We start from the raw sequence: 15,499 nt of genomic DNA, 5'->3' as shown, positions 1-15,499 counted from the left end.
TGCATTAGTAATTTGTGCAATTATCAGTCATCTGCATTTCAAAAGTTTACATTTATATGGAACCATTGTTGACCTCAACATAGGTCTTAGTCTCATAAACCAAATTCCTGCCTAGAAAAATCAGTGATGAATTCTGAGATAAGCTGCATGAAACTCTCCTCCTCAAGTCACCAAAGGCAGAGAAATCTAGCATCCCCTTCTCCAGAGAGAACAGAAAAAGGCAAGGTCAGTTTCTGACTCCAAACTACCCAAAGCAGGCACACCCCAACAAGAATCATGCCCCCTACCCCTTCCCCAGCTAAGAAGATGAGCCACTTACTTATCTCCCTAACTTCTGCTTGTTACTTAGCTAATGCTGAAACCCTGCCAGACACTTTAAAGACGATTCAGGAGATAAGGTTCCTACTTACCATCTATACCAGACAATCATCAGAGCAGGGATAAGAAGCAAGAGAAGTAAGTGATGATTAGCAGGCAGCTTGTCTGTAGCATGTGTTTTGTGTGATCTCTCCTTTCCCAGATCTCTCAATGAATCGGTTATTTGTTGGTCTCTAAAATTTATTTTCTATATTATAGGTGTAAAATATAGCTAAAGCTATATTTTACATTAAAAAACTGATATTAAGAGAATGTTAATATTGCAAAGTCAAGCACTTAAAAGTTAGGAAACGCAAAAATGAAGGCTTCCTGTACAAACTTCGTTTGATAGATTATGATTCAAACTTTAATTACGTGATCACATGCTATATTTTCCACAGGACCTTTGTCTTATTCAGTGCTCAGAATGGATATTGCTCAATGAAAGGATAGTTGGTCAATATTTCTTTTTAATCCTTGTCATTCAGCATTTGACCACATACATTATTTACTGCCACCATGCAAACCCTGCACTCAATATACAATCATCAGTTTCCTCATGGGTTTTCTATGGTGCTCTCATTATAGTACACATGCGGCACAGAAGGTATGTCTACAATATAGTTGGAAGAGACCCTCCAAGCAATGTTCCCTCTAATTTTTTCCATCCATGTGCGTAATGAATTTTGTTATGGGCACCAATATTGAGGTAATGTGCGGATGTGCGCCACAAACAGAAACAAAAAACCTAGATAGAATATATATACGTTTTTAAAAGTTACCATAGGGATAATTACTCCAGCCAGGACAGGTTAGGCATTTTAGAATTCACTACTCAATTAATTAAATTTAAGCTTAAGAGAGAAATAAAATTATGAAATGCATAGACCAGTTAAACTAAAATAACAGCACTTTGAAAGAATAAAACTACAGAGAATGTATGGAAGTACCAAGTAGTAACACCACCACAAGTATGTGTTGGAAGGTGAGCATACGCTGTCTCTTTAAGCACTCACCAGAAAGCAGCAGTTGCAGCTCTTCTGCTCCTGAACCATGCCCCCCCCTCCCCTGTTCGCCAAAGATGGGGTACATAGAGAGGGGGGAAGCGGACACCCTAACATCAGTGCTTTCCCTTCTCCCCCCCTCTGCACAGCAAGCAGGAGGGTCCCAGGAGTGGGTCAGACCAACCATCTGAGCTCAGACCCAGGGAGTAGAATGGGTTTGAGTTTGAGTGGCTAGCCCAAGCCTCTGCCAGAGTCACAATGTCCATACAGCTATTTTTAGTGTGCTAGCATGAGTCCTGCTAACACGAGTCTGTCTACCTGGGCTGGAAGGCTCAGTCCCAGCTGCAGTGTAGACATAGCAGAGAGATTAAGCCCCAGATTGTTAACTGCCCACAACATTTGGGTGCCCAATCTGAGACCCCTCTAGAATCCGATTTTTTCAGAATACTGAGCACTTTATATGCTCACAGAACAGTTCCCACTGATTTCACTTACACTTGAGTGCTCAGCACTTTTGCAAATCAGACCCCAGATCTCTCACTTAGGGCAGCCAGTAAATGAGGAACACACGTTGGCGACCACCTGTCAAAAGTTTGGTTTAAGTGACTTGTCCAGCATCACAAAGGAACTTTGTATTAGAGGCAGGGATATAATCCAGTTCTTCAGCATGGCATTCAACTGCCTTAACCAAGAGGCCATTCTTTCTCTTCCTGCAGCTCCCTGCCTCATTCACTACACACCTTCCATCTTTTGGAACAAATGAACCAGGGTCCTACAGAATCTCTTTTCCTACAGAACCCTGAGTCACTGTCCATCCTGTGCACAGAATGAGGCACAGGTCCTGTGGGGAAAAAAATAGTATGTGATCATGAAATTAAAGGCTGTATGATAATGCATATGCACAACGAGGCCAAATTAAGGTTGCACTGACAACCTTAATTATGGTATTTTTTAGTTTTGATTGCTTGACTTTTCAACTTTAACTTTAATGTTCTTTTAATGAAATATAATCATATAAAAATGTCAACAGGAAAATACTGCATAGGAGTAGAGAGGTTATATTACCCCTGTGGCATTGGTGCAACTGCTACTAGACTCTACGCTTCAAGAAGGATGTTTAAAAGAATAATTTGTGATCCGTAAAATCTTCCCTACAGTGAGAGAGAACAATAATAATTCAATCTATTATCTTACTAAAGAGAGTGCTAAAAGGTGATTTGATCAGTCTATATGTACCTCACAGGGAGAAGATATTTAATACTAGAGGGTTTTTTAATTTAGCAAAGGCAGAACAAGATCTAGTAATAAAATGCAAATTTATAACAGTGAGGGCAATTAACCACTCTTACAATTTACCAGAGGAAGTCTATCACTTGGGGGAATTTCAATCAAGACTGGATGTCTCTAAAAATTCTTGTTCATGCATAAATTATTGGGCTTGTTGCAGGGATTACTGAGTGAAAATTCCACTGCCTATGTCACATCAGACCTCTCCCTCTTGGTCTTAAAAATCCATGAATCCATGAAAATTGCAGGTTTTGAGAAGTTATAAATCCAGTGATTTTGGGTCTGTGTATTTGCTGCACACTGAAGGACCTCACTTCTGAAAATTACCCAAAAGCCTGTGTGTGCTCTCAACAAAAGTGCTGCACACTATGGAATCGGTGTTCCAAGAGTCCCAAAATGCATTAGTACAGCCTCTGTTGCATGCAATGAATTGAAGCAACAACAAGAGATGCAATGATCCATTGCATACAATCATTATGTCTGCAGCAGTTTCCTTGGTTTATGGGGACATCCAGATTGTGGTTGCAAAACTATTTTTCTTTAGTGTAGAAAAAACCTAAGTGTCAAAATATGATCATCCCCACAGAAGGCCTGACAATTGCTTCACTGACATCAGCACTATTTCTGCCATGATCACACAACAGAATATACTGGACTACAAAAAATTCTGCAGAGACCTGTTTAATAGCACTCACCTGTGCCTTCTCCCTCTTGGCTCGGATCAACGTGTCCTGGTAGTGCTGTGCTACCTTTGGGGTTACCCCCTCCAGTTTTGCTGCAGGGATCTGTAAGGCTTGAAGGGTCTTTCTGGTGTCTCCCTCATCAAGAGCTTCATTAATAAGCCCAATTGCTAAAATCCCTAGAAAAGAAAGAATAAAAGGGACAGTTTCTGGTCAGCAGAAGATCACAAGCCATGTTTTATCATCACTGAATGGTCAGAGTCCTTAATAAAGCTGGTGTCAGCTGAGAATTATCATGACATTTTCAACTGAAACTCAGCTTTTCTGGTGAAGACACCTATCTAATTTCTTCACATGTATAGTGCCCAATCAGCGCTCTGGGCACTGTACAAAAACCAAACTGCCCAGTGGCTCAAGGAAACCATAAGGAGAGACATAAAGAGCCCTAGGGCATCCAGCATAAGCCCCCTCACATCAGATGATCACCACTCTCCCCCCTGGGTCCTCTCAACAACCAGGAGCAGAGCCACTGCAAAACCAATTCCATCTACTCTTACTATGAACTGCAAACATGTCAATACCACCTTCAACAGTATCAAAGGCAGCTGACAGATCCAATTAAATCAGTATGGGTACTTCATTTGTGTGATGGTTTAAAACCCTAAACAAAAAACCAAAACTTTCTACATCCAAAAAAAGACACTGTTTTGCACGTTAATTAAAAAAAAAAAAAAAAAGGCTGTATTTCATAAACTAAAAGTTTCCAGGTTTAGTCCTCTCTACAGAGGAATCTCCAGGCTAATTTGGGGGAAAGTCTTAAATAAAATGAAAACAAACATTTAAAGAACTGAAAAATTAGCTTTCCATATTTTATAAAGTTACTCACCTTGTGCAGTAATGATGGTTCTTCGAGACGTGTGTGCCTATGAATGCTCCACTGTAGTGTCCCTGTGGGCGCTCCACTGTAAGTGAACTTGCGTCCCTGTGCTGCTGATCGCAGAACTTTGGTATCAGTGTCCATTAGGCCTGCACACATGCACTGTCCCTCTTCGTGCTGCGCCATAAGGCTAGGCCTCATGCGCGGGCTACCCCCCTCAATTCCTTCTCTACCACAGAGTCATAGACAAGAAATCAGAAGTAGAGGTGAGGAGGGTGGACACATCTCGAAGAAACACAAGGTGAGTAACTACTACCTACTTCACTGAATAGAGTCCCTATTGGTGCTCCACAACCTCCTCCCCTCTATTTCTGAGTTCTTGTCACTGTAGGTGACTCTCGAGCAGTACCCCTTCTGGAGGGCTGGGACTTTGGAGTCGGATGGACCATGGAGCCAAAGATGGCATTGGAGACAGAGTCCCCACTGATCGCAAAGCATTCTGCGAAAGTGTGGACTGATGCCAGTGTCGCTGCTCTACAGATTTCTGAACTAAGGACATTCTTGAAGAAAGTGACAGATTAAGAGATCGACCTTGTGGAGTCTGTATGAATAGAGTCTGGAGGAGTCATGTTTCGAACTTGGTAACAATGTCTGATACAATTTGAGAGCCTTTGGGCTGATATTGCTGAGCCCCTGGATCTTTCCGCAATGGAGTGGAAAATCCTAGGGAACTTCCTGAAAGCCTTTGTCCTGTCTAGGTAGAAGACCAGTGTTCTCCCGACATCGAGGGTATGTAATATAGCCTCACTGTTATTTTGGTGAGGCTTGGGGTAGAAGATTGGAAGGTGAAATCAATTGATTCATGTAAAATGGAGAGGTTACATTAGGGATGAATATTGGATGCAGCCTAAGCATAATCTTGTCCAGAAAAAATACCATGGAAGGGGGATGCGCCATCAGAGCCGCCATCTCTCCTGTTCTCCTGGCCAAGATAATTGCTATCAGGAAGGCCATTTTCACTGATAGGTGTGTCAGCAAACAGGTTTCCATGGGTTCAAAGGGGGGCCTAGTCAATCCTTTCAGTACCAGGCTTAGGTCCCACATGGAGGTAGGAAGTCAAGGTTGAGGGAAGAGGTTTACTATACCATAGAATATCAGGGTTGGAAGGGACCTCAGGAGGTCATCTAGTCCAACCCCCTGCTCAAAGCAGGGCCAATCCCCAATTAAATCCTCCCAGCTAGGGCTTTGTCAAGCCTGACCTTAAAAACCTCAAAGGAAGGAGATTCCACCACCTCCCTAGGTAACCCATTCCAGTGCTTCACCACCCTCCTAGTGAAAACGTTTTTCCTAATATCCAACTTAAACCTCCCCCACTGCAACTTGAGGCCATTATTCCTTGTTCTGTCATCTGCTACACTGAGAACAGTCTAGATCCATCCTCTTTGGAACCCCCTTTCAGGTAGTTGAAAGCAGCTATCAAATCCCCCCTCATTCTTCTCTTCTGCAGACTAAATATTCCCAGTTCCCGCAGCCTCTCCTCATAAGTCATGTTCCAGTCCCCTAAACATTTTTGTTGCCCTCCGCTGGATGCTTTCCAGTTTTTCCACATCCTTCTTGTAGCGTGGGGCCCAAAACTGGACACAGTACTCCAGATGAGGCCTCACCAATGTCAAATAGAGGGCAACGATCATGTCCCTTGATCTGCTGACAATGCCCCTATTTATACATCCCAAAATGCCATTGGCCTTCTTGGCAACAAGGGCACACTGTTGACTCATATCCAGCTTCTCGTCCACTGTAACCCCTAGGTCCTTTTCTGCAGAACTGCTGCCTAGCTATTCAGTCCCTGGTCTGTAGCAGTGCATGGGATTCTTCTGTCCTAAGTGCAGGACTCTGCACTTGTCCTTGTTGAACCTCATCAGATTTCTTTTGGCCCAATCCTCTAATTTGTCTAGGTCCCTCTGTATCCTATCCCTACCCTCCAGCGTATCTACCACTCCTCCCGGTTTAGTGTCATCTGCAAACTTGCTGAGGATGCAGTCCATGCCATCCTCCAGATCATTAATGAAGATATTGAACAAAACCAGCTCCAGGACCGACCCTTGGGTCACTCCGTTTGATACCGGCTGCCAACTAGACATCGAGCCATTGATCACTACCCGTTGAGCCTGACGATCTAACCAGCTTTCTATCCACCTTATAATCCATTCATCTAGCCCATACTTATTTAACTTGCTGGCAAGAAAACTGTGGGAGACCATATCAAAAGCTTTGCTAAAGTCAAGGAATAACACGTCTACTGCTTTCTCCTCATCCACAGAGCCAGTTATCTCATCATAGAAGGCAATTAGATTAGTCAGGCATGACTTGCCTTTGGTGAATCCATGCTGACTGTTTCTGATCAATTCGGAAGCAGTTAGAGGAGAAGAAAGTGATTCCTTGAGGACCTGCTCCATGATTTTTCCAGGGATTGAGGTGAGGCCGACTAGCCTGTAGTTACTCGGATCCTCCTCCTTCCCTTTTTTAAAGATGAGCACTACATTAGCCTTTTTCCAGTTGTCCGGGACCTCCCCCGATCGCCATGATTCTTCAAAGATAATGGCCAATGGCTCTGCAATCATATCTGCCAACTCCTTTAGCACTCTCGGATGCAGCGCATCTGGCCCCATGGACATGTGCTCGTCCAGCTTTTTTAAAATAGTCCCAAACCACTTCTTTCTCCACAGAGGGCTCGTCACCTCCTCCCCATGCTGTGCTGCCCAGTGCAGTAGTCTGGGAGATGACCTTGTTCGTGAAGACAGAGGCAAAAAATAGCATTGAGTACATTAGCTTTTTCCACATCCTCTGTCACTAAGCTGTCTCCCTCATTCAGTAAGGGGCCCACACTTTCCTTGACTTTTCTTGTTGCTAACATACTTGAAGAAACCCTTCTTGTTACTCTTAAGATCTCTTGCTAGCTGTAACTCCAGGTGTGATTTGGCCTTCCTGATTTCACTCCTGCATGCCTGATCAATAATTTTTATACTCTTCCCTGGTCATTGTCCAATCTTCCACTTCTTGTAAGCTTCTTTTTTGTGTTTAAGATCAGCAAGGATTTGGTTGCCTGTCATATTTACTATTCTTTCTACACATTGGGATGGTTTGTCCCTGTAACCTCAATAAGGATTCTTTATAATACAGCCAGCTCTCCTGGACTCCTTTCCCCCTCATGTTATTCTCCTAGGGGATACTGCCCATCAGTTCCCTGACGGAGTCAGAATCTGCTTTTCGGAAGTCCAGGGTCTGTATTCTGCTGCTCTCCTTTCTTCCTTGTGTCAGGATCCTGAACTTGACCATCTCATGGTCACTGCCTCTCAGGTTCCCATCCACTTTTGCTTCCCCTACTAATTCTTCCAGGTTGAGAGCAACAGGTCAAGAAGACTCTGCTCCTAGTTGTTTTCTCCAGCACTTGCACCAGGAAATTGTCCCCTACACTTTCCAAAAAGTTCTTGGATTGTCTGTGCACCGCTGTATTGCTCTCCCAGCAGATATCAGGGTGACTGAAGTCTCCCATGAGAACCAGGACCTGTGATCTAGTAACTTCCGTTAGTTGCCAGAAGAAAGCCTCGTCCACCTCATCCCCCTGGTCTGATGTTCTATAGCAGACTCCCACCACGACATCACCCTTGTTGCTCACTTCTTCTAAACTTAATCCAGAGACTCTCAGGTTTTTCTGCAGTTTCATACCGGAGCTCTGAGCAGTCATACTGCTCTCTTACATACAATGCAACTCCCCCACCTTTTCTGCCCTGCCTGTCCTTCCTTGAAGAACCTTTTAGTAGTTGGGTATGACAGCACTGAATACCTTTCTACAGTTTGGTGGAAAGCTGTTATAGCCACTAGGTGAGCCCTGAGAGAGCTTAGAGATTGTCCCAACTGTTTTAGGGTCAAAGCATAATCTAGGATATGCAGAAGAGTCGCAGATGTTGGGGAGATTTGTTGTAATGTGCATCAAATCTGAAACCTGGATCATTTCTGCAGGTAAGTATGTTGTGTCAAGGACTTCCTACTGTGAAGTAGTACCTCCTGTACCTCCCTTGAACAGGAACTTTCTAGGTGTTGGAATCAAGCAGGAGCCACGTCTTGAGGTGGAGAATCCCCAAGTTGGGATGCAGGGTATGTCCTCTGTTCTGCAAGAGGAGGTGTGGGATGGCCGGGAGAGGGACTGGTTGGCACATTACAAGCTGTGCCAGGTAAGGTTACCAGGTCTGTTCAACCAAGCAGGAGCAATCCAAAGGATGTGAGCTCCATCCCTTTTTATTTTCAGCATGACCTTTGACAGTAGGAGAAACAGAGGAAAGATGTAGAGAAGGTCCTGGTCCCAGCAGAGGAGGAGAGCATCACCCAGGCAGTGTTGTCCCATCCCTGCTCTGGAGCAGTAGCGTGGACATTTCTTCTTCAGTTAGTGGTGAAAAGGTCTGTGGATGGTGTCCCCTCATTGTCTTAATAGGTTGTGAAGCACTGTCAGTTGTATCTCCCACTGGTGGTCAGTGTAGCAATTTGCGAGTTTTTTGTTCCCGGTAAATAAGCCGCTGACAGTATAACGTCATGGGAGATGCACCAAATTCCATAGCCTCATAGCTTCTGCACATAGAAAGGGCAACCTGGCTCCCCACTGCCGACTGATGTAGTACATACACGCTATGTTGTCTGTTAGGATCTTTGTGTGTGATCCTGTGATCAGAGGGAGGAAAGGGGCGCAGGAATTTCTGACCGCTCTTAGCTTGAGGAGATTGACATGAAGGGGTATCTATGCGGGCGACCGTTTGCCTTGTATCGTGAGGCTGTTTAGATGTGCACCCCACTCTATGAGTGATGCATTGGTGGGGAGGAGCAATGATGGTGATGTTTGTGAGAAGGGGATCCCTTTGCAAACATTGGCTGGGTCTTTCCACCAGTCTGAAGAGTTTTTGATCCTGGTGGGTAGTGACAGGGATTTGTCCAGCCTGTTCTTGTTTGTAAACTGAGCTGAACCATATTTGGAGGCATCACATACGACACCCGACATGTGATATTAGCACTGTGCATGCTGCTATAGGACCCAAGAGTTGGAGGCAGAGTCTGACTGGTATTTGTGGGCTGTTCTGAATGGTGTCTATTAGTGTGACTAAGGACAGGAACCCGTGTTGAGGTAAGAGGACTTTGACCTGTAACGAGTCAAGGTTAGCCCCTATGAATTTCAGGCATTACACTGGAGTGAGGGCTCATTTCTGGGTGTTCATCTGTAGACCCAGTTCCAAAAACAAGTGAATTGTAGCTTCAGTGACTTAGTGAGCCTCTCAGCGAGCTCGGGCTTTGAGGAGGCAATCGTCCACGTACAGGTAGATCGTTGAAAACATAAATGAGCGGCCACCACTGAGTGAACCTTGGCAAATACTCTCGGGGTTGATGATAACCCAAAGGGGAGCACTCTATATTGGTAGTGGTCACGTCCCAGAGTGAATCTGAGAAATCATCTGTGAGATGGTAAGACTGAGATATGAAAACAAACGTCCTGGAGGCTAAGGGCTGAAAACCAATCTCCCTGTTCCAGTGCTGAAATGATCGTTGATGAGGTGACCATCTTGAATTTTTGAGCCTTGACAAACTTGTTGAGAGCTCTGGTATGGGCCTCCAACCTCCCTTCCTTTTGAGTATTAGGAAATAATAGATGCCTCGTAGATGCTGAAGTACTGGTTCTATGGCTCCTAACCGGAGGAGGTGATCTATCTCTAATCGAAGTAGCGGCAAAGAGTCCTGTGGCACCTTATAGACTGACAGACATATTGGAGCTTTCGTGGGTGAATACCCACTTCGTCAGATGCATGTAGTGGAAATTTCCAGAGGCAGGTATAAATATTCAAGAAAGAATCAGACTAGGGATAACGAGGTTAGTTCAATAAGGGAGGATGAGGCCCTCTTCTAGCAGTTGAGGTGTGAACACCAAGGGAGGAGAAACTGCTTTTGTAGTTGGTTAGCCATTCACAGTCTTTGTTTAATCCTGAGCTGATGGTGTCCAATTTGCAAATGAACTGAAGCTCAGCAGTTTCTCTTTGAAGTCTGGTCTTGAAGTTTTTTTTGCTGCAGGATGGCTTACCTTTAAATCTGCTATTGTGTGTCCAGGAGGTTGAAGTGTTCTCCTACAGGTTTTTGTATATTGCCATTCCTAATATCTGATTTGTGTCCATTTATCCTTTTACGTAGGGACTGTCCAGTTTGGCCAATGTACATAGCAGAGGGGCATTTCTGGCATATAGATTCATAGATACTAAGGTCAGAAGGGACCATTCTGATCATCTAGTCCGACCTCCTGCACAGCGCAGGCCACAGAATCTCACCCACCCACTCCTACAAAAAACCTCACCTATGTCTGAGCTACTGAAGGCCTCAAATCGTGGTTTAAAGACTTCAAGGAGCAGAGAAGCCTCCCTCAAGTGACCCGTGCCCCATGCTACAGAGGAAGGTGAAAAACCTCCAGGGCCTCTCCAATCTGCCCTGGAGGAAAATTCCTTCCCAACCCCAAATATGGCGATCAGCTAAACCCTGAGCATATGGGCAAGATTCACCAGCCAGATACTACAGAAAATTCTTTCCTGGGTAACTCAGATCCCATCCATCTAATATCTCATCTCAGGGGATTAGGCCTATTTACCCTGAATATTTAAAGATCAATTACTTACCAAAATCACATTATCCCATCATACCATCTCCTCCATAAACTTATCAAGTAGAATCTTAAAGCCAGATAGATCTTTTGCCCCCACTGCTTCCCTTGGAAGGCTATTCCAAAACTTCACTCCTCTGATGGTTAGAAACCTTTGTCTAATTTCAAGTCTAAACTTTCTGGTGGCCAGTTTATACCCATTTGTTCTTGTGTCCACATTGGTGCTGAGCTTAAATAATTCCTCTCCCTCTCCAGTATTTATCCCTCTGATATATTTATAGAGAGCAATCTCCCTCAACCTTCTTTTAGTTAGGCTAAACAAGCCAAGCTCCTTAAGTCTCCTTTCATAAGACAAGTTTTCCATTCCTCGGATCATCCTAGTAGCCCTTCTCTGTACCTGCTCCAGTTTGAATTCATCCTTTTTAAACATGGGAGACCAGAACTGCACACAGTATTCCAGGTGAGGTCTCACCAGTGCTTTGTATAATGGTACTAAAACCTCCTTATCCCTACTGGAAATACCTCTCCTGATGCATCCCAAAACCGCATTAGCTTTTTTTCACAGCCATATCACATTGGCAGCTCATAGTCATCCTATGATCAACCAATACTCCAAGGTCCTTCTCCTCTTCCGTTACTTCTAATTGATGCGTCCCCAACTTATAACTAAAATTCTTGTTATTAATCCCTAAATGCATAACCTTACACTTCTCACTATTAAATTTCATCCTATTACTATTACTCCAGTTTATAAGGTCATCCAGATCCTCCTGTATAATATCCCGATCCTTCTCTGAATTGCCAATACCTCCCAGCTTTGTATCATCTGCAAACTTTATTAGCACACTCCCACTTTTTGTGCCAAGGTCAGTAATAAAAAGATTAAATAAGATTGGTCCCAAAACCGATCCCTGAGGAACGCCACTGGTAACCTCCGTCCAACCTGACAGTGCGCCTTTCAGTAGGACCCGTTGCAGTCTCCCCTTTAACCAATTCCTTATCCACCTTTTGATGTTCATATTGATCCCCATCTTCTCCAATTTAAGTAATAATTCCCCATGTGGCACGGTATCAAATGCCTTACTGAAATCTAGGTAAATTAGATCCACTGCATTTCCTTTATCTAAAAAAATCTATTATTTTTTCAAAAAAGGAGATTAGGTTGGTTTGGCACGATCTACCTTTTGTAAAACCATGTTGTATTTTGTCCCATTTACCATTGACTTCAATGTCCTTAACTAATTTCTCCTTCAAAATTTTTTCCAGGACCTTGCATACTACAGATGTCAAACTAACTGGCCTGTAGTTACCTGGATCACTTTTTTTTTCCTTTCTTAAAAATAGGAACTATATTAGCAATTCTCCAATCATTCGGTACTACTCCTTAGTTTACAGATTCATTAAAAATTCTTGCTAATGGGCTTGTAATTTCAGGTACCAATTCCTTTAATATTCTTGGATGAAGATTATCTGGGCCCCCCGATTTAGTCCCATTAAGCTGTTTGAGTTTTGCTTCTTCCTCAGATATGGTAATATCTGCCTCCATATCCTCATTCCCATTTGTCATGCTACCATTATCCCTAAGATCCTCTTTAGCCTTATTAAAGACTGAGGCAAAGTATTTGTTTAGATATTGGGCCATGCCTAGATTATCTTTAAGAAAGAAGAAGTGGGGCCGCTAAACACTGAGGATGGAGTGGAGGTTAGTTTTCTTCTTATTTATATGGCTATAGAACCATATGATGATGGTGTAGATTACATTGGTGGACATGCAGGTGAATGAACCAATGATGGTGTGACTGATCAGGTTAGGTCCTGTGATGGTGTCAATGGTGGCCCTGTGAATGTGGGCAGAGTTGGCATCAAGGTTTGTTGCATGGATTGGTTCCTGAGTTAGAGTTACTATGGTGCGGTGTGTAGTTGCTGGTGAGAATATGCTTCAGGTTGGCGGGTTGTCTGTGGGCGAGGACTGGCCTGCCTCCCAAGGCTTGTGAAAGTGCAGGATCATTGTCCAGGATGGGTTGTAGATCACTGATGATGCGTTGGAGAGGTTTTAGCTGAGGACTGTATGTGATGGCAAGTGGAATTCTGTTGGTTTCTTTCTTGGGCTTGTCTTGCAGCAGGAGGCTTTGGGTACACGTCGGCTCTGTTAATCTGTTTCCTTATTTCCTCTTGTGGGTATCAGTTTTGAGGATGCTTAGTGAAGATCTTGTAGGTGTTAGTCTCTGCCTGAGGGGTTGGAGCAAATGCGGTTGTACCTCACAATACCCACACGAGGAAATAAGGAAACAGATCAACAGAGCCAGACATGTACCCAGAAGCCTCCTGCTGCAAGACAAGCCCAAGAAAGAAACCAACAGAACTCCACTGGCCATCACAATGGAGTTGGGAGGGAAAGGAAGAAATCAGATTCCTTGATGGGGACATGGCATTATTTGTTTGCTCGCTTGCAGGTTGGTGTCACTGATGCTGGGGTTTACCACTGACTTTGCCAGGTCTAAAATACCTTATTAAATCATGAGAGTGATCTTCGAAGAGAATGAAGAGTGGAGGATGTCAAGAAGTTGATGGTGGGTATTCTTGACTTCCTCCAATGGTACCTGGAGGGTGTCTGCCACCCTCTTTGCCAAAGATGGTGGAGGAGGCATGACCACTTTATCCAAAGAGGAGGATATAATCCTCGGTGTAACTTTCCCCTCAGTACCGACTTCCTGTTCCTCCCTGACTTGAGGCAGTTCTGAAAACTTGGATGCTGCGGCTGAGTGGATGTGCCTCAAGGGTTCCCAGGTGAGGCTCAAAGCATGAGAGGCCACCCAAGGTCCTAACATGGCCATTGGGATGGTGGGTGCCCATGCATGGCCGTACCAAGATGGTGCCATCTATGGGTGTACTTTGGGCTCTGTTGGTAATAAGCACAATATAGAGCTTGGGAGGAGTATGGAGATACTAATTCCTCTGCCTATTGTCTGAATCCTTGCTAGAGAGCAGAGAGGCATGGAATGGCAACGGAGATACTTCCTGTGCTTGGTAGAGGCTCAGTGCAGAGGTCCTGGTACCAACAGGTGGGGACTCCAGTGCATCCAACAGGTGGAAGTCTCTGGAGTGGCGGCATTCCACCACTACCAACAGTCCCAATGGCTGTGGGGAAGACTCATATTTGCCAGGTGACTCATAGTGTGGGTCCAGAGAGCGGCCTCCATGAAGATCAACTTCTGTCTGCGCTCTCTATCCTTACAAGACTGGGGCCTTAGTTGCTGGCAAAATCCACATTTTGTTGAATGCGGACTTCCCCAAGGCAAGGAATGCACTTGGAGTGCTTATCTGTTACAGGGATTTCCTCTTTGCAAAAGAAGCACTTCTTGAAGCTCAGTGAGCTAGGCATACCCCGCTGGAGGAAAGGTTCCCAAGAAGGGAAGAGGCAGAAAAGAAATTGGTCTCTTTTTTCTTTTCTTTTTTAAAGGTAAAATAAGAAAAGAAGAAGAAACTACAACTAGAACTACAACCATGAACTATTTTCAGAGTAGCAACCGTGTTAGTCTGTATTCGCAAAAAGAAAAGGAGTACTTGTAGCACCTTAGAGACTAACTATATGTTAACTGCTGGAAATAGCCTACCTTGCTTGTCACCATGAAAGGTTTTCCTCCTTTCCCCACCCTGCTGCTGGTGATGGCTTATCTTAAGTGATCACTCTCCTTACAGTGTATGCGATAAACCCATTGTTTCATGTTCTCTGTGTGTGTATATATCAATCTCCCCTCTGTTTTTTCCACCAAACGCATCCGATGAAGTGAGCTGTAGCTCACGAAAGCTTATGCTCTAATAAATTTGTTAGTCTCTAAGGTGCCACAAGTACTCCTTTTCTTTTAACCATGAGCTAGGAAGCTATCTAACTATAGAAATGCAGATTAAAGTAATGGTCTTGATGAACTGTGAATAGCTCCATAGATTGGAGAGGGGGTAGGGGAAGCTGAGAATAAACTGAGGGCAGTTAGCCCGCAAGGGCTAGATAGCCTTGTGGTGCTGCACAAGGAGAGACAGTGCACGTGCGGGCCTAACGGACACTGCTACTAAAGTTCTCTGATCATCAGTGCAGGGACGCAAGCACACCTACAGCAGAGCACCCATACGGACACTATTTGAAGAAAAAAATACTTTTTGCTGGACCATGCACAGAATTATTACTATAATTATTATTTACTGGTATTTCTGTAGCGCCTAGGAACCCTTGTCATGAATCAGGAGACCATCGTGCTAGGCACTGTACAAACACAGAAGTATGGTCCCTGCCCCAAAGAGCTCACAGTATGAAATTTCCTCTAAGTTGAAAGTTATACTAGTTACAGGATTATAGAAAGATATATGCAATATTCATGTTTGTTATGCAGATACAAACATTTACTGGTTTCTGGCTTGAATAAACTTTTTTTAAAACTTTATTTTTGTTTAGCTGTACAAAAGTGGATTCTGTGCTGTCAGCACAAACCGTCTTCTACAAATGGTTGGAACATAGGGGAAAGAAGAGGTCTTTAGAGGAAATGGGAGTTGGGAAACCATTGTGGGGTTTATGACACATGGATCTAAGGACCATGTCTCTCCTTCTGCATATCTAGAA

The 15,499-nt window shown here is 44.0% G+C and overlaps 1 protein-coding gene across 2 annotated transcripts in view; it reads right to left on the bottom strand.

The window, feature by feature from the left end:
* The window catches only part of IQGAP1 (IQ motif containing GTPase activating protein 1), a 159,683-nt gene that overhangs the window by 64,053 nt on the left and 80,131 nt on the right, over positions 1 to 15,499 (bottom strand). For both annotated transcript variants that reach the window (XM_038419291.2, XM_043493903.1), the window contains exon 15: positions 3,344 to 3,507. In XM_038419291.2, coding sequence (XP_038275219.1) covers positions 3,344 to 3,507 — 164 coding nt within the window. The remainder of the gene's footprint in view (positions 1 to 3,343; positions 3,508 to 15,499) is intronic.

This window comes from Dermochelys coriacea, chromosome 10 (genome assembly GCF_009764565.3).
Source record: "Dermochelys coriacea isolate rDerCor1 chromosome 10, rDerCor1.pri.v4, whole genome shotgun sequence".
Lineage (NCBI taxonomy): Eukaryota > Metazoa > Chordata > Testudines > Dermochelyidae > Dermochelys > Dermochelys coriacea.
The sequence above is the reverse complement of the archived record's forward strand: the minus strand, read 5'-3'. Positions and strand labels throughout refer to the sequence as shown.